General features: G+C 38.4%; 1 protein-coding gene across 1 annotated transcript in view; it reads right to left on the bottom strand.

Moving 5' to 3' along the window:
* LGR5 (leucine rich repeat containing G protein-coupled receptor 5) overlaps positions 1–19522 on the bottom strand; it is a 100962-nt gene that overhangs the window by 13202 nt on the left and 68238 nt on the right. The window contains exons 5-14 of the mRNA XM_054630778.2: positions 14077–14292; positions 11650–11721; positions 9198–9266; positions 6676–6747; positions 5790–5861; positions 5615–5683; positions 5413–5484; positions 2423–2488; positions 2155–2226; positions 1214–1285 (exon numbers count right to left, since the gene is read on the bottom strand). Of these exons, the coding sequence (XP_054486753.1) occupies positions 1214–1285; positions 2155–2226; positions 2423–2488; positions 5413–5484; positions 5615–5683; positions 5790–5861; positions 6676–6747; positions 9198–9266; positions 11650–11721; positions 14077–14292 (852 nt within the window). The remainder of the gene's footprint in view (positions 1–1213; positions 1286–2154; positions 2227–2422; positions 2489–5412; positions 5485–5614; positions 5684–5789; positions 5862–6675; positions 6748–9197; positions 9267–11649; positions 11722–14076; positions 14293–19522) is intronic.

The following is a 19522-nucleotide window of genomic DNA, read 5'->3' on the forward strand; positions in this document are numbered from 1 at the left end:
ATGAGTCTTTTCAGTCCTCCTCACAATTATCTACTCTCTATACTTCAGATGGGCAACAGTCAAAGAGGAAGAAGCAAAGTCTGATGCAGTTGAAATGCTTTTATGTACAGGAAAGTCTGGACTATACACTGAAATCTAAGGCCTAGGCATAAAATAAGGTATGTTGATGGACTGGGCTTCTACCTCTCTGGTTTAGTGTGTGTCTTCTTGCACACAGCACCCTTAAAGACCAAAGGTGAAATTCAGGTCCTACTGCAATGCTAAAAGTGACCACTGACTTGAGGGGGACCAAGGCTAAAGACTCCCATTTCAGGGAACACTGGTACCCTGTGTTACTGTTTGTGTTCAAGGGCTTTATTCTTTAACCCCCTCTGACTGCTGTACGTTATTGTCCAAAGCTGCAATTTACTGCTCACCTCACAGAGTAGGTAAGTTCTGAGAAGGGCCCCAAAAGGGATATCATAGACAAAATTGTCTGTGTGGGCATTTGTCAGTGCACCATTCAGAGGGCTTTGCACATCAACAGAAATGAATACCTCTCCAAATTTAGGTTTAGTAGCTACCGGATTATCTGTGAACAAATGCCCAGCATCATATATTTGTGTCAACCATGTAGCAAGACTCCAGAGGAATTTTTTATCATATCTTCCCCATACAGCCAATGCCTCAGTGATTCATATCAAAAGAGCATTACAGTGACAGTTGGAAATAGGAAAAAAAATTAGTATGCACTGAGAAGTGCTTGTGAACAAAACTGACTGCTGATGTTTTGACCACTAACTGCTCTGGCTGAACTTACTAAAGAGGAAAAACTATTTCATCAAATGAGGAACAATGAAATAGAGATGAATTCTGGAAAAAAGTTTCTTATTTAATTTTTAATCCAATTCCTGAGGCCTGAAGCATGAATAACAGAAAATCTTTACCACTGCTACAACAGATTAACTGCTAAGAAATTGAATGATAAGAGACAGATGCACTGATAATCTTCATGGACCTCAAATGATTACACAGTGTTGTATGCAGCTTTGCTGTAATACCTAAGTGAATTGGGGAAGTACAAGAAAGCAGGCATTTAGAAAAGGATTCAACAGACCAGATGATTAGAACAGAGAAACCCTCAATTTCTGCTGGGCACCAAGTTATTAAACTTTTGCATGCTCTTGGAAGAAAAATGCAAAAAATTGAATGTATAAGATATTCAAATACTTACAGTTTGATCAGAGATGGTAAAGAGGAGAAGGCATTGGGGTGAATAGTTTTAATTTTGTTCCAAGCTAAATCCCTACAACAAAAGTGAGTAGAAAATTACATACCCACTGAGTGAATATTGAAGTTTTCAAACACTTGATTAGAAGGCCTAAATATAAAAAAGGTATCAATTACATGCCAATATTTTCAATAAGCTCCTATATGTCTCATGGTGCAAAGTATTTTTAAACTTTTTATTAGTCAGTTGTGGTGTTATTAAACTGGCAGCTTAAATTGTCTCAATTCCTGCCACAGCCCAAGGCATTTCAGTCTGCTTCACAGCCTGCTAATGCAGCAGAAAAAAGGGTGGGTTATATGGACTAAGTCTTCTAAAACATTCTCATGTGACTAAGAGCAGCAACCCATGGTCAATAGGCTTAACTTCATAATCTCAATTTTCACCACCCCTAAAAAGTCAAAGAGACTGAAAGCAACTCTTTAAAAAATGTACAGCTTCAATTCTGCAAAAAATTCCAACCATTAGTAATTTCTTGACAAAATCACTCCTCTAGCACATGAGTCTGTGTGGAAACTGGAAACCTGCACATGACTGGACTCCGCATCTTAAGATGCTGCTCTCTGTAAAAAGACTTCCCACTCCCCAGAGCTGATTATAACATGAACCTGACAACAGATACCAGCTCTGCCCCAGTCAGTCTCTCTACTTCCACCAGAAATATTTAGAAATGACAGTTTCTATTGCTATAAGCTTAAATATTTTAATTCATTGCTGCAGGTGCTAAACCTCACAAAGTTTGCTCTCCTTTCCCAGTTATGAGCTCATGGTGAAAGACCATAGTGAGGAAAAACTGAAATAAGGATCTTTTGGGGTACATCATGAACAGACATTATGCAGCCCATGTTTTTGAGAACCTGTGTGAATGTCTGTCAGGGGGTACTCACAGAGAGCGAAGAGCAGCCAGCTGCCAAAACGTGTCTGCTTTGATTTCAGCGATTTCGTTGTGATGCAAGTCACTGAAATAGCAATAAGGATCTCCTCAGTTTCAAAGACACTTGGAAGGCACTTTGGGGTGTTTTGGATTGTGCTTATGATCCACTTCAATAAAGTGTATCTGGGGTATGTCGAATCAGCCAGCAATAACCAAGTTAATTATACTCAAACACACATGGATGATTCTTTTTAAGCTTTTCAGGGTGGTTTAGCACTTACATTTTCTGGAGTTTTTTACATGCAGTAAAACAGGGTAAATCTTCCAGCAGGTTATAAGACAGATCCCTGAATTATACAAGAAACAGATAGATTAACATCAAAAGAATGTTAAAAGAAAAAATAGCTTTCATTGTATACCTTCATGCTCAATTAAAAATAATTTCTATCCACAGTGACAGAAGTGTACAAACTCACTTATTTCTCATCTGTCACATTTTGATTTCTAACTGAAGAGGAGAGAGGAGGGGAAAAGGCAAGATTTATTAACTCCATATCCACATTTGCAAATTCCTTTCATTGTCTGAAGATTTCCTGCTTGAAGCGTAGACTTCTGTTGAGTGTTTTACAGCAATGATATTGGCCATCTGGATTTATATCACAGATTTCATATTTATCATGTTTAAATTCTGATAAATACTTTAACAATTTTAAATAATCTACTAAGCATATATATACTCATATTTTTTAGGGAAGATCCTGTATTTTTTCTGATGAGAGTCACAATCAGCTTCCCATTCTACACTTTTAATTAAGCAGTATTGCCTCTGATCCTTAGACTGCTACATCTTATAACTGAGGGAAATGGTCAAAAAATATTGGACCTAACTTTGAAATCAATCACTACATGGGAGGAAAAAAAAACCTTAAAAAGACTTGAGCCAAAACTCAACAAATTACAGAATAACTGAAACATCTGGACTGATTTACAGTATAATATAACTAATCAAAACCAAGCCCAGGCAATTTGCAGAAACTGAAGGGGATAAAAAAAGGAACCAGACACCAGCCCCCACCACCCAAGAGTCACATCCAATATATATATATATATATATATGTGTGTGTGTGTGTGTGTGTGTGTGTGTGTGCATGTTTGTGTTGTTCAGGGAAAACAAAATGGGAAATGTGCATGTGAAAAGAATAGAGAAAAAAGCTTATGCCTAGATTTAGAAAAAAATGTCCTTGTTCACAGTTATCCAGTATTATCACATTAAATAGATTCACTTTTCACTATCTGAAATTCTTCTCACTTCTCAAATTCCCTAAAATTGGTTCACCTCCACCTATTTAATCTCTTGGTAAAACTGTAGTTTCACTGTTATTTTTCCAAGATGGGCACTTGGACTATTTTATATTTGATTAGAGGAAGTAGTGCAAGTAACGACTGTGTGTGTCTTTAAGGTATTCTACTCTGATTTTACTCTGTAGAAGGGCAAACATCAGCATGTTTGGGGTGTGGGGTTTTTTGGTTGGTTGGTTGGTTTTTGTTTGTTTTGGTTTGGTTTTATGTGTGTACAAATCGGATGTTACAGGGCAGGGTTCAAGTGAGCTAGAGGCTTTTAGGCCAAGGTAAAGGATGTTTTGTATGTCTGGCAGACACTGGCTATTCTGTCATCCACAGGTTTATCACTTAGGTCTTCTTAAAAATATGTTACCAGCTTGAATTTTGTGCATCCCCTCCTCACATATGGAAAAAAACCCCAAACTTGACACCCTTCTCCCTTCAGTTTCTGTCAGAACTCCAGGAAATATTTTACTTGTTTATTTTTCAGGTCTTTTTTCCCACCTTCTTAATACATGAGGCTCTTGGCAGCAGCAGAGGGCAAGTGGCTTTGTTCACTATGCCCAGCTGTGCTGAGGGAGCCTTTCCAGGGCTGCTGGGATTGTGCTCTCACAGACACCTTTCCTGCAGGTGAGCACACATCCAGGGAGCCTCGAGCACATTCACCTCAGTAGGATGCACAAATTGCCTTCCAAAGCACTTGGATGTGAGTTGAGTGTATTTGTTTGTGAGTGTGTCTGAGCTAGGGAGCCCCTGCAAGGTCGCAGTCTCCACGCAAGGCATGGGTGGTGGGTTCAGTGCACCAATATCCTCCATGGCACAGACAGAACTGATGTGCAAAGCAAAATGGGAACTCAGCAGGCTCATTCCAGTCTGGCAGCAATGGGGAAAGAGCAGCTCTTGAGTACCAGAAATTGCTGATAAATCAGTTCCCTCCTCTTTTAAGTATCAGCTTGAATTATATGCGGTAATACTCAAAACCAAAAAATGAGCATTTCCAAAGGACAGTCCTACTCTACTATGAACTCTGTAAGTTATTGATTGCTGTATTATTTGTTTGCACTCTGTTTTGAGATTATTTATTGTTTTTGAATGTTGCAGGACATATTTAAACTTAATTCTGTGGGCAGACTTTTTTTCTGGCAGTAGACTGTCTTTTATCATTCTGGAAATGGTTATATTGAGTCCATTAACTAAAACTTAATGTTTTCTGGAAATGTTCTTGACATTCACTCTGGTATTCAAATAATGCATTATAATTAGTGCTATTTCAATGTTGGCCAGAGAACTAATACCAAATAGATTCTTAGTGATGTAATACATAGAGGAAAGTGCTTTTGGCTCATTCTCAAAGAAGTGGACACAATGATTACTTTCATTAGTGATTAGGCAAACTCCAAGGAAATTTCCAAGCTAAAATGATATTGTGTATTTAGTATACCAAATATGGCCAGCTATGTCAAAGAATAGTCTATTAAACCTTCAGTCAGCTACTTATGTCTGGTTGGGAAAGAAACTAAAAGAGGAACATAGCAAGTGCTCAAAACTGCTGTCCTTACTTATATTTTCTATTTACTTCAATGAATTGTTTGCCTTAGTGAGAAAAAAATCTCAAACTACTGTAGGAGAGACAGAATGAATGAAAATAAGGTAGGTGTGTCTTTTTTTCAACAAAATCAAGAACCTTTTTATCTTTTCCTAAAAATATACTCAGTAAATATCTTTCTCAGCAATGTATGAGAAATCCTGATTGGTAAGTAGGTTGTAAACTTTTTAAATAACACAGGGGCCAACTCCCTGAGCTGAATTCCTAAGAAGTAATGTGATACACAGAAATAGCAGTAATTGGGTAATTTTGAAATCATAATAGTTTCATTTGTCTATTAATCTCTTGCATTAATGTCATGTTAATAATCTTACTGAAACGTACAGCACTTGGAGATTAGGTAACTGGTCACAAGCTGATTTGGGGAGAGAGGTGATCTGTGCTCCTGTGAGTGTCCTGTAGAAAGAATTTATGAAAAACAATTACTTTTTGAAGACTGAAAACCAAAATTTTTTTAGCACATGCTTTACAATAAGTCAGTATACAAGAAAATAAAACAAAGCAGAAATACTTCTCTAGCACTTACAAACTCTCCAGACTTGTAGTCCCTGTCAGATCAGGAAACTCTGTTAACTGTGAAGCACCATTTAAAGTCCTAAAATTAAAAAAAACAATTTCAGCAAAATTCTGGTGATGGAAGTGTAGGAAAACTCTAGTATTACAATATAAAAAGAAAACTAAAATAAAAAGTAAACACATACAGAGTTCTTAGTTCTGGTAAGTGCTGAAAAGCAGATTTTCCAACGAGCTGGATAGGGTTATCATAAAAATGTCTGAAAAAAAAGGATAAAAAGACATTTAATGAAAAATATTTTAAAATATTCTAAATATATTATTATACTATTATCAAATGAGTAAACTCTCTATGATGAATCACAGACTGTGCCCCTCTGGTTGTAGCAGAGGTCACTTCTGAGCTTTTCTCACCCTCTAATCTATATTCACCAGCCACATGTCACATTTTGAACATTCAATAAGTCACTGTTTTCCTGTTTTAATGCCAAAAGCCAGTCAACAAAATATTCTCTCTTCCTCCCAGGTTTGCAAAGACAAAATTTCACATATGAAGAATTTTGTTATGACCTGAGACAAATGTAAGGATAGCACTTGTAGAAGTCAGAACTTCCCCTATTGAGAAGAGATTCCCTTGCCCTCTTGAAGTCATGCTGCTTTTGCTCATGGAATATTACTCAAGATGAATCATTATTTTTCTTACACTTATTTTGCAATTTCTTAATTTGAAGTTGTCCATTAAGTTCATTTTCATGTAAGACGATGGGAATTCAGAATGGAGTCCATCAAGAGTAATTTTTACCAGCTTTTATGTTGCCAGTAATGCTAAGAGATTTAGAAGTAACTATTCAAATAAAAGGTCAAAGGCCAGAGACCACTACTTGCTTCCCTTAATCAGTGCTTGAAAACTGCCATTCTTTCCATGAAGCTGGGAAGATACGAGCTTGTTTGCTTGTATGGTGACGTGCTACAAAGTGTACTCACAAAAAAGCTATTAACAATTAGCCATAAATATGATACTTAGTTCCACATTCTCCAATACAAAGAGTCATTGAAAAGATTCTTATCACTTACATTGTAATAAGTGAAGGATTACCCACAAATGCACGCTCAGGTATTGACTTGATGTTATTGCTATGAAATCCCCTACAGAGAAAAAAACGTTTATATGTCAAGGAAAAAAAAAGTCAAGACTCAGTCTGTAATCACAATGCACAATGATGGTTTTCTGTTTGTAGAAAGAAAAGTGTCTGTATGTAAAGGTAAATCCTTGTTTTCTGGAATAATACAGAACTGAAAAAAACAAAAGTAAAGGAAAAAGAGAGAAGAGAAGAGAAGAGAAGAGAAGAGAAGAGAAGAGAAGAGAAGAGAAGAGAAGAGAAGAGAAGAGAAGAGAAGAGAAGAGAAGAGAAGAGAAGAGAAGGAAGAGACAGCAAAATTGCTGAAATTGTGCACTCCTCTAAATGAACAAAACTATTCAGATGAAGAAAACTTCAAAATGGCATTTTAAAATTCAGGGTATATGCATGTATGTACATTGATATAATGTAAGTATATACAGGTATATGAACGAAGAACATCAATATTTAGATATTAGTAATTAAATAGCTAACAATATATTTCACCCTGTGCTTGTTAAACTTCAACTATTTTTTTGCTAGATGGCACAAGTTTATGAAGGAAATTATTTTGTACACTATATTGTAATGTTGATCCTCCCACAACCACCTTTTTGTTGAGATATTTTAAATGTGGACACAAACAAAATGTAATTGTGCCTGCTGGATAGAGAGCCAAATCTTTGTCTCATCATTAATTACTGGATTTCATTCATATGAGTAATTCTCCATTGTGAAAAACAAAAGGAACAACTAAGATTTCAAAAGAACAATGATGATTTGTGTGGGAAACTCCCATTAGTTCAGTCGGGTATGAAGAAGGCTACCCAGCTTAAATTTATGCATTACTAAGCCTCCAATTGTTCACTGAGGCAAGCACTCTTGGCCATTACTTGAACAGGTCCCACATTATTGGTTTTAGCTGTTTAGGCATTGAGCTACTGGTGATGAGCTGCAGAGCAAGGCTTTACATCCCTGCTTGCTTTGCATACAGGCTCTAAGCAGAATGAGCATCTCATCTAGAACCAGTAATCAGATTGGTTTTGAATGGGTTCCCTTGCATGGCAGAAAAAACCCAAGGAAATGCCATTACTACCTCCCAGAGCAATATCTGCTACTAGCTGTGCACAAAAAGGTCACAGTTTGTGTTTTCAGCACAAACTGCGAGAGAGACACGAGGTCCCACCCAGAACCAGCCGTACGAAGGTGGCCCTGCAATGAGCTGAGCCTCAGTGGGGCTGGGCTCCCACGAGGGTCTGTGGAACACATCCCCTCCTTACAGCATCAGCCTCCAGGGCCACACAAAGCACAGACCCACATGGTCTCATGTCTGTGCTGCATTTGGGGTGGCAGGTTGCAATTTCAGACCCCAAATGTTTCTTGCACATAGTTGATACTCAGAGGTGAAATCCTGTGGGGGCCAGTAGCAACCTCAGGCACATCAGGCAGTTTGCTGGTACATTTGGTGTAAACTGAGTTACCCATTTTTGGCTGCTGACTCCAGAGGGCATCAAAAAGGCAATCCTTTGAGGTCACTGGATTTCATACCAATTATTTTATGGCATAAACAGCAGCTGAGAACATTTGGGCTGGGAAATCCATAGCCCTGCTGCCTCTTGCAGAGCTGCATTCTGGCAACACTGGAGGTGCTGAGCAGGAGTCTACAGTATCTGGGGTACCTGCTCTGGGAAAAATCTCAGGTGGCTACCTAAAGTTGGCTTTTAGATCAGTTTGTGATGTAGCAGGGGTAAAACCATGTCCAAGTAGTATGTGATGAATTATTTTTGTTAAAAATCTATGCTGATAGTACCATTAACATGGTAAATAAGTCAAAGGAAAGAGTTCTGAGCATATGCATTAATGTGTACATTGTGTGTATGATGTATGAACATAATTTAATTACTTTCAGTTTTTTATAATTCCATTGTTTTTCAAAATAAATTTGAATAATTTAATTTCATTGTTGATTTTCCTGATGCAAACTATGCTTGTGCATACAAAAGTGTTTTATTAACAACATTACAAAGAAATGACTATATATATAGAAAATAAATTGCTTTTAATTTAATAGAGGTGAGGGAGGGAAGTTGGTAAAATTTAATTAAACTTGATGGACTAATAAGGTTGTCATGCCTTCTTAGATAGAAGACTAATACACTGGATAGTTTGCAAAATCTATCTCTTTTGTTTGGGACTAAAAGTGAATTTATTATGTTTGTTGTTTATTGTATTCCAGAAAGCAAGTTCCTGGAAAAGACCCACTGCACAAGGCAACATAAAAGTAAAAGTTGTCAGAACTCGAATGGCCTAAACTGAACACTGAAAATTATTTTTTATGTATTTTGGCATGCTTATTAGTTTTTCCTAGGATATCAGTTTTTAAGGATTACTGATAAAATCACCAGCATTAAAAAAAGAAATAAAGAAATCACATACTAGACAAAACATCCTTCTTCCTAATATGAGCCCTGTACTTACAGCTCTTTTAGGTTTGTTAGTGTCCTGATAGCAGTGGGGAACTCGTCCAGACTGTTGTAATTTAAATCTCTGTGTGAAAATAGATATTATTATTTCGGTTATGCACTGCATAACAGATAACATAACATTGTTGGCATGTGTAATGAACTATCATCTTCTATGCATTGCATAAATACATACAGTAAAAAGACAGGAAATCCTCAAAAGTGTATGGATATTTTCCAACAAAGTCTATTTAGAGCACATTATCATTCCTATTTTTATCAGCATTCTATTTTTAGTTACATTTTAGCTATTCTGTAATAAAAAAAAGCAAGTAAATTCAAGTACTACTAAGGGATTTGCTGTTTTATTAATTGCCCACCCTTAGCATTACATTAACAGGGAAAAAAGTCTTTCAAAATAATATTCAACGGTTTTGGTGATCTGCACTTTACATGCCTAATACATTTCTCTATAAATATTAGCTAGCTGTATTGTTAATTTTAAGACTTGATAACAGTCAAGAGAATAGTTCTAACCACACAAATTGTAAAAAAGATAGTGTAGCTACCATAGTGACCTCTGCTTTAAGCAATGCTCATGCTGTAGCAGTAATTAGACTTTATTCTGGTAGGCTGAATGGATTATAATCCTACTTCTGCCCTCAGCATGACATATGTATCCTTTAGCATTTAGGAGATGGCTGAAACTAAAATTGAGATATGCCAGTTTACTGTGATGCTCTCTGGCAACACTTTGTGAGGAAAACAGCCTGAAAAACTGGAGCAAAAGCCTTTTTAAACAGGCAGGCAAAACCCAAGCCACAGTTTACAATAGATTGAAATTGAAATAGTATCAGGCTGAAGTAATGCAGGCAGGAAACTGCTGTCTGAACTCAACAAGGCTTTCCTTCCTGCTTGTAAATCTCTCCTGCTTATTGACAAAAAGAGATTACAGGCATGTATGGTTTGGTTTTGCCCTCTAGTGATATGTGATTTCCAGACCTACGCCTCAATGCAAACAAATGATCTTAAGGCTGGCGTCCATCATTTACACCAAGATCTCTTCAGATTATCTTGAGACTATCTGGGAACTGGTCTGTACATTATGCAATTACTGTGCTTGAGGCAAGTGCTACACTCTCCTGTTGCAGGGAAGTGGCTGCACCTACATTTATTGCCGGGTTTGTGATTGTCCTCTGTGTTTTCATCTCTCTCGTGCCAGGTGGCTGGGACTGAGTTTGCAATTACTTATTCCATTGTTCTGTTTTTCCCCATTTGTGACCAAGTGCCATGTGAATATCACTTAAATAAACAAAACAAACCATTACATTTTCCCTCTTCCCTTCCCGTCCCCCTTTCCGGTGCTACACTTAGGGACTTCCTCTCAACTCACAGGCGGCTAAAAGCCCAAATTTTAAAAGTGCAATTCAGTGGCAAGGGATCAATGCAATCAAACTGGTGATAAAAAAAAAACCCAAGAAGCCCAAACCTCCTTGCTTCCTAATCTCAATGACAGATGAAAGTGGGCAGTAAACAGGTTTGTGGATGGGAAAGCAAATAGTCATCTTTAGACTAGCAATATCCATGTCTAAAACAATTTGTTTCTCGTAACTGGGTTTTTAACCTCTGTCCTGGTTGGATAAAGCATCCAAAATCACAAAAAATGATGCAGCTGACTGCAGCAGGTGCGAGAGGAAGCACATGCAAAGTTTTACTGTCCCTGTGGCATTTCTGGGGTCTGGGTGACTCCAGCAGATAACATCTGTATTTGACTAACTGTAGCAAAATAATTTCTGCAAAACATTAGCACTGCATTCCTGTTTGGTATTTTATGTAGATTATGTTTTTGCTGGAAAGCTCAAAAAATTTTGAATTGATCTAAACAGAATTACAGTGGAAAGTTGAGGAAGTTTCAGTCTTCACCAGTGCTATTCTTTATCAGAGCTCTCAAAAGATGAAAACTTGTATACAATTGAAACATTTCTCCCACTTGTAAAGCACATGTATAATTTGACTACCTAGAACTTTTGCTTTTTCCAGGTATAAAAAAATAAACCCATCTAATTTTATAACTTTCCTCTGTGGTAAGATAGTTTCTCAGTGTTAAAGCTTTTCACTGTGACAGTTTCCCAATCTAGCTCTTAGCTTTATTGATTGAACAAGACAAATAAATAGTACTAAACTAGGCAACCATAAGTTCATGAATAGTCATTCCTTTTTCTATTCTCAACACAGTTTTCAGCTGTCTTTCAAACAATTTATCAATTGACAATGCTTATTAAAAAGGCAAACTAATTTTATAGTCAAAAATAGGATTTACTACACAGAGTCATTGTGAACTATCACTTAGATCCTGTAGCGATTAGGCAAGCCAAAACCCACATTTGGCTTTTGGGCTATTTTTATTCTTTCAGAATATTAATGAAAACACTCTAAAAAAAAAAGAAACAAATAAGAGGTCAACTCACAATGTCTCTAGGCTGTGGAGCCCATCAAAGCATTTCTTTCCCAGGGAATAGATTCTATTGTTATGGAGATGTCTGCAGGGGAACATTAAGCACACAGTCAGGAAAATACACTGCACACAGTGGACTAAAGCAAAACATTTTGATAGTTAAATCAAAATTAACTTATTTTCAGGCATGCATTGATCATATGCAATCATGCTTTTGCAGGAGCATGTATAGGTGACACCTCTACCAACCACCACCCATTCTCCCAATACCTCTCCATTTGGTTTCACAGAAGGGATCTGTTTTTAAACCACCTAGACTGTTCAAAAGTGTTGTATCCTGTAGCTCCAGGCTGGGGTTTGCATAATCAATCGACATATTCTCAATGATTGCTAATTAGTTAGGTAACATGCCTGAAAAACTGTATGTGGGGTGTGAGATGTATATTTGAAAGATTTGTATTCAGAGAGTGTTAGAGGGTATGGCCCAAAAGAGCAGCCATTGAGGAGATGGATAACACAGCAGACAGGTAAGGGGCATTAGGCTTGCAGAATGCAAAAAGACACAAAGCCATAACACAAAAAGTTGTAGCTTCCCTTAAATGAGTAAACCAAGTAATCTTAGAAGTGCTGTAATGTGCCTTTCTTTGAAATTATGAAAATCAGTAGCTACTTCCTAAAATATTTAGCACTTGAAAGTAATTTTTATATTTTTTAACCAATTCTAACCCCTCCTCCCTGCCACCCATCTCAAATCTCTGAGTTCTACCTATTTCTGTCTTTCAGATTGACATGGAAAAAACCCCACTCTGAGTGAAGCTCATTAATGTGAGTAGATTCAACTTGTAGCCACTTCAGGTCATTTAATTAAAAAAGAATGCCTTTTCCCCAGATTTTTCCTTTTATTTTGTCCTCAAAATCCTACCCCTGTAGTAGAGGGAAACTAAGGGAGAAGGGCTCTAAGAGAAAAGAAAGGCTGTGAATGAGTGGCTGCCTGGGCATTCATTATATTCTGAAAATATTGTTAAAGATCAGAGGCTCTCTGAATGTTCTACAGAACCTAGAGAAATTGAGTTTACCTGTCTATCAAAGGCAGGGATTCTGACAGCAAAATAAAAATGTTCTGTGGGTTTTTTCTTTTCTAGGAAGAAACCCAATCAGCTCTATATTTTTAATGACTACTCTGACCTTTAATGCTTTAGTTAGCATGAAGAGTGCATCTTCAAATTCTAATTATGTTTGGATCTTTAATTATAAAGGTTTTGACTTGCTCCAATTGACCATGCACTTTTCCACTGTGTAGAAACTTTGCCACACTGCATAGAGTAGCAACCCAATGAAAGCAGAACCACACACAAAGATTTTGATGAGCCAAAAAGATCAGCTATTGTAGGTTGTGAGGGATGATTCAATTATTTACCACTATAAAGCCCAGATGATTAGAAATAAGCAAGGCAGAGCTTAAATAAGGAAACCTAACTGAGCAGAAGCAAGCATGGTATGAAAAGAAATTATTTTATCCTGCATTTCTTAACTGTCCTCTTACCACTACATTTCTGGTAGGGGTCTAGAGAACAATGTTCAAGACAGCCTCTTGTCTTTTCCATTGCTGACATAAGTCTAGAAGGTCAATTAATCACAAGTCCATCCATTCTTTAACTTGAAATGGATCGATATTTAATGTAAAGAGAAGGCAAAGGCTTTGCAGCACAAGTCAGGTGTTTATCCCCAATTTTGGGGCCCCATGGAGGCAGAGTTAGTGACTATAGCTGTCAATGGAGAACCCTGATGTGTGCCAGGTTCAATGCTTATACTGGGGCTAGAGTATGCTACCACATGCTAAGTGTCTTACATGGTTTCTGACAGCCTGTATAGCTTGATTATATAATTCTCTCTTTAATAATGTTAATGTTTTCCAAAGCATCCTGAAATTACTTCTCCATTAAGTTTCTCCAGCCAGTCTAGATTTTTTCAATTTGGTACATTCCCAGAAGGTAAGAAGCTGAAACCATGATTCATAGTACGCCTTCCCGATTTTGGTGCCAGCCGTGCACGTTTCAGTTAGTTGAACCGGTAATGCAAATGTAACCAAATACACAACTGCATACACTTTCTATGACAGGAAATGCATATTTTTTCTACTAGATGGCATTCTTTCCAAGTTCCCCAGAAAGATTTCCGTTCATTTCCTGTTTCTAATCTTCTCTCTTTCAATCTTAGACAGCACACAATGCACCCCTTCCTGTTTGTTTTGCTGACCAGATAGGGTGATTTTTAATTCCTTTGAATATTTTATTGAGATGGAAACTTTGAAGTAGATCAAAACAAGTGGTTTAGCAAATGCTAGTCAAACTGTACCAAGATGCAAAAAAAATCTGTTTCTCCAAGAGGCCAAAGCCCTGCAAGAAGACATTGTGTATAAAAAGAAATCAATAAAGCTTACAGAACTACCAAACTGGAGAGGTTTCCAAAGGCATAGTCAGGTATGTAATGAATTTTATTCAGTGCCAATGTCATTGCCTGAAGTGCTGGTAAACTCCTAAAAGCTTGGACAGGAATTTCTGTCAAGGAATTATCGTCTAGCCACAGGTGTCTAAGGGAGACCAAGCCATTGAAGCAGTTGGGGGGTACATAGTTGATGTGGTTGGCATCCAGACGCCTAGGAGAAGAAGAAAAAGAGAAAATTGACTTCAAGAAAAGAAAAGTGTCTTTGCACAATAGCTATAAGAAGTTGTCACCATGAACATAACCCCATAACCCCAAAGGATGGGCATGGATTGCCACTTCCAGTTTTCATTTCCTGGAGATTCTACATTCCCATCTTGCTTGCAGACTCATCCTTGAGATCTAAAATCATGTTTACGTGTCTGCTTGTCAGCTGGCTCTGCAGAGACAGCTCTCCTTTGGAGCCATCAACTCACTGAGAGCACACACTGATCATTTTTGAGCAGTCTCTCTAAAGACTGGGTATGACTTTGTCTCCTGTCCAAATTGTTTGAAACCATAGAACAAAAAAGTGCAAGAAACTCATCCAGAGAATCTCTTCCAGAATCTACAAATCACTGAGCTGCAAGATAATTTGGATTTTCAAATGCTAAACACCCATTCCAAAACCCATAAATAGAACTCACTTCTGAGTCTCTGGAGTTTCCTGCTTTACCTTTCCTTTAATATTATGGAGTTATAGAATCACAGAATGAGCTGTGTTGGAAGGGACACTCAAGGATCATTGAGTCCCACTCCTGGCCCTGCACAGGACCATCCCCAAGAGTCCCATCATGTGTCCAAGAGCATTGTCCAAACACTTCTTGAACTCTGTTAGGCTTGCTGCTGTGAACACTTCCCTTGGGAGCCTGTTTCACTGCAAATATTGTTTATCCTAATAATTCTAATGAGAACTGAAGTTCTCATTTTTTTAGTAGCGGAACATAATGTTTTTTACCTAGAGATTAGTATTGCCAATGCCAACTTGAAAAAGAAGTTACTAAATGCACTTCAGCTGCTGCAGAGCCAACAGAGGGAGCTCAATTGCACGTTGCACCTATGCAGAGTCTGCAGGTGATGCTTTGTTCTTACACTTGTGTAATTAAGGATTAAAGCTAGCAAACCTTTTCAGATGTGGTGCTGCAAATACAACATGATCTATTCACCAGCTTTTGTTTTTGCTGTGTTTTGCTTTTGCATTGTGAATCTTTCAGGGAAAGATTTAAAAGTGCACTTCAGATTTCTGAAAATTTGTGAAACACCCAGTTGGGGATGTGGGCCCTGATAAACTTTTTCTACTTTTTATGTATTGCAGTGACTTATACCTTTTCCATAACATGAAAGCTGTGCTCTAAAATTTTTCATGAAATGTTCAGAGAAGAGTAATTAAGTGAATGGTAAAACAGAAATAAATTTAAATAGATGTTTGAAAATACTACAGAACAAACAGCCACACCTGGGGTACAAAGAAGTAATTCGGTACAACCTAACTTTGGTCTCTTTGAGAGAAATGCAATACTCTTTGTGGTGGGCATACTAATCTCTTTATTTAAAGCTGCTTCCTCATTTACAGTCATGTAAAATGTCAGGTCCATTCTATCTCCTGTTCCATGCTGGCCCTACCTACTTCATGAGAACAAATAATGACTGCTAAGGCTCCGTGCCAGGCTGGCAAATAACTGAGACAAGGTCAGTTGGAACAAATTTATAAGGTTCAGTGTCAAAGCCCTTGTACAATTAAATTTTCAATATAATAACTGACATGTCAGGCAGCAGAGACAGAGCTTCCAAAATAACTCAGTGGTCTGTCAACAAATGGGTAAGGCTGGAAATGTTTAGAAATACTCATGTTTTTCTTCCTCCTTTCCTCAGGCAACAACCATGTTATTCCTGTGTTTTCAAATAAGGTATAATTTAAATGAGTAGATGAGATTTCTTTGTGCTCAGTCAGAAGTAAATTTCTTCCCTGGGTGATGCTGGTATGTAAACTAAGAAGTTACAGTTGCCTTAGTTTGACAGTTTCCCTGATTAAAGAATGGAGGCTTTATTCAAACTCCATGTGCTGCAGTATTGCAGTTAACATCTCAGTGTTCAATAGGAAGGCTGCCTGTGCAGCCCTGATGTCCCTGCTCACTCCATGGGAGTTATTCCCAGGATGGCTGGCTGTGTGGAGAAGCCAACAGTTACTTGTTTGTATGTGACCCTGTGGCTGAAATGGCAATATTTCTGCTGTCGTCAGTGAGACCAGGATTTTTATCTTACTAATATTTCGTAGCAAATCAAGGAACAGATTTTTTTTTTTAATAGCTGACGTTTCCAAATATAAACCCACCACTGGCTATGTAAATAAAACCCACAGAACAGAAAGAAAACCAGAACTGCTGTACTGTAAATGAAATTCCAGATAGTTGAATTATTGTTTAAATAAAGCTTGGAAGAAACAAAAAAGCTGCAATGATTTGTGCTTCAGGTTCTGTAACTGGGTTACATATCCTGCTAGTACTTATAAGAAGTACTGCCTCAAGTGCTCTTTCGTTATCTAATCTTTTTTAAATTTCCAAGCACCGTTTTCCCTCTTGCAGATATTAAAAGGTTTCAGTAGTGGTTATGTTTCCTGTCATACTTTGGTAATGCACATTGATGTATAAAGGACTGATCAAAATCACCCTTTTCAGCCAATTGTTTTACATGTGTTGATCAAAGTTTTGGCACTTTCAGAACTAAACCCATTAACTCACAAACATGACCCTATTTATAACTGAAAAATATATGTAGATAACATGTGGTGAGTTTGAAAGCTCCTATTATATTCCAGAGAGAGCTAATTTAGGGAAACAGAAATACTTGATCTCTTCTGATAGGCAGCATGTAAATAAAGCAGCCACTATGAAATTCACCATGAGCTCACTTAAAATGTCTAAACCTTTCAAAGGAAAAGCTTGAGCTGTGTGGACTGTAACCCACTAGTGTTTCCTGTGACACACTGTGAATTCTGTGACCAAGCGCACAAATTATGAAAATATATTGTCCATGTAAAATGAAAACCTCATTTACTGGTACAGACAAAGGCAGTTGTTTGAAAAAGACTTGATTTGCATTTCTTAATCAATTTGATATGAATGGATGCTAAGTTTCATAGAAGTGGTAGGTTTCTAAGGGAATATATATATATATAAATATAAATTTTTCCCCATTTTCTGTATCTTTTCTCAAAAACAGCTACAACCTGGGTATATTCCACAACCAAGAAATTCCTTAATATCTTGTTGGAGTGCCTTGCTTATTCATTCAGGTTTAAATCAAATGCTAGATAGGAGATCAGGAAGGACATTTCTCCCAAGGCATTTTTCCCTCTGAAATGAACAGCTATTACATGGATTGCCTCATTTTGAATGGATAAGGGCCGGAACACAATGAAAGGTCTGCAGAAGAGGGAAGCCACAAAGAAGTCAAGGATAAAGTGTTTCTTTTGATGTTTAAGTTTAAAGTAGGAGAGGTAAGACCAAAGGAAAAGGGACTGTACCTAAGAGGTAGGGGAGGCCGAGGAGGGGGAGCACAGGAGACTGATGTTGGGCATGGTGGATTAAAGAAGGTGACGCTTCTCCCTCTTGTATCACCTTCCTCTTCTCCTGACTCAGCTCTGTAATGCAGGGAGCTTCAGTCAAGTTTGTCCATGAAGTATGGAGCAGTGATGGACAGGGCCTGTCTGGGGAGGGCATAAAGGCCAGGAGAGGGTCACTTGCAGCCCACCATCTTTGTTGGTGTGTTGGCACACAGACTCTCTCAGGGGTTTGTTCACAGGATTGACTAAAGTACCATTTAGGTAATGGCAAGTGACATCTAAACTAGCTTTGAAAAATGAATGTAATAAAAATAGAGCTAGCTGTTGTGAGCCATGTTTTTCAAACCTTGTCTTTTAAGCAGGATATCCCCTTTGGTCCACAGGGGAAAATGCTAGGACTATTGTAAAAAGCTTAATTACAAGACAACAGTCCAGCAGTTCTCATATCTCAGTTTTACAGGACTCATACAAAGAACCCTGCATGGCAACAAGAAGACCAAAACGGACAAATAACAAGGCACAGTTTAGGAGCATTTGTTTCTATCCCACTGCTCAGCTTTACATGAGGAGGTTTCTGCAGCCCTGGGAGTTTCTCAATCCATAGTGTTTCTCTTCACATTCAGATGTGCTGCTCAGGGGTGTTGGTAAACCTGCATTCAAGATGATGGATGCTATCATGCTGCATACAGACAAGACGCCAACTGCATTGCTACGTTTATACAAAGATATAAACCTTGGCCCTGATACTGGGTACTTTCAATCCCCACAACTGAGGAAAAGTGGGGGCTAGCAGATGTTGGGTTATCCCAGGAACCTGGCTACAGACTCAGATCATGACCCCACAGACAGACATGTTTGATGGGTCTGGGAGCACCCGCAGGTCCTCAGCCAAATGGCTCAGAGTGACCTTTCCTAGCCTCCCAAGCAAGCTGTCACCTGCTGGGGACAGTCCCAGGGGCATGTGATCTACCACATGAACCCCAGGAATACATTCCCCAGTTCAGGGGAATGTTCTTTGGCATGGGTCAAAAGCATGCCAAGGACTCTGTTAAGAGTGCAGCTGGGCAGGGGTCCATGGCCAGAGTCTGGGAGTGCTCTGAAGCACGGCCTGCCCTGCTTGTGATTACCACAGTCCACAGTGGGCCACTGAATGGCCCCAGGACCTGACTGGAAATCTGCTGTAAGCCCCTGTGCTGCCAAACACTCCAAGAGCAGCCTCTTGCCTCCCACATACCCTGGCGGGCTTCAGCCATGCAGGATGATTTCTGGCTAGCAGTTCTGAGGTTGAGAAATTTGTCTGTCTTAGAGATGTGATAAATCTTCACTCTTTTAAGATTACTCATAAGACAGGAAAGAGTCAGATGCCTGGTGCCTTCTATTGGATGAAAGAATACATCACCAGCTGTCCTGGAACTGCTAATCTAATACAGCCTCTTTGCACCCCACTTTGAGAGCAACTGACTGGTTGAGTTAGAGGCTGCACATTAAAAAAAAACAACAGCAAATGCATTTTAGGTAACCTTGCACCTCTACCTTCCTCTCCTTGGTTATCAGTCCAGAAAAATGTCTGTGACTGAGAGGAGTGGTCGGATACTCTACCACTGCTTGGTGTTTCAGTCACTCTTCTGTTGCCCACTGCCCTGGGGCTGCAGCGGCCGGATGGTGAAGGTGTGCAATAAACCAAGGAGACTGCAATAGTGAATTTTGAGACATCTTTGTGCATGTGTAGGCATCTGCATGGGTACAAACCACCTCAATTTCAAATGTGGGAAATTCCTCCTCTGGGAGTTTGTGGGTACCTGTTGAGGTACCAGCTTTCTTAAGAAGGATAATACCTTCTGTA

The sequence above is a fragment of the Agelaius phoeniceus genome, chromosome 5, assembly GCF_051311805.1.
Source record: "Agelaius phoeniceus isolate bAgePho1 chromosome 5, bAgePho1.hap1, whole genome shotgun sequence".
Taxonomy (NCBI): domain Eukaryota; kingdom Metazoa; phylum Chordata; class Aves; order Passeriformes; family Icteridae; genus Agelaius; species Agelaius phoeniceus.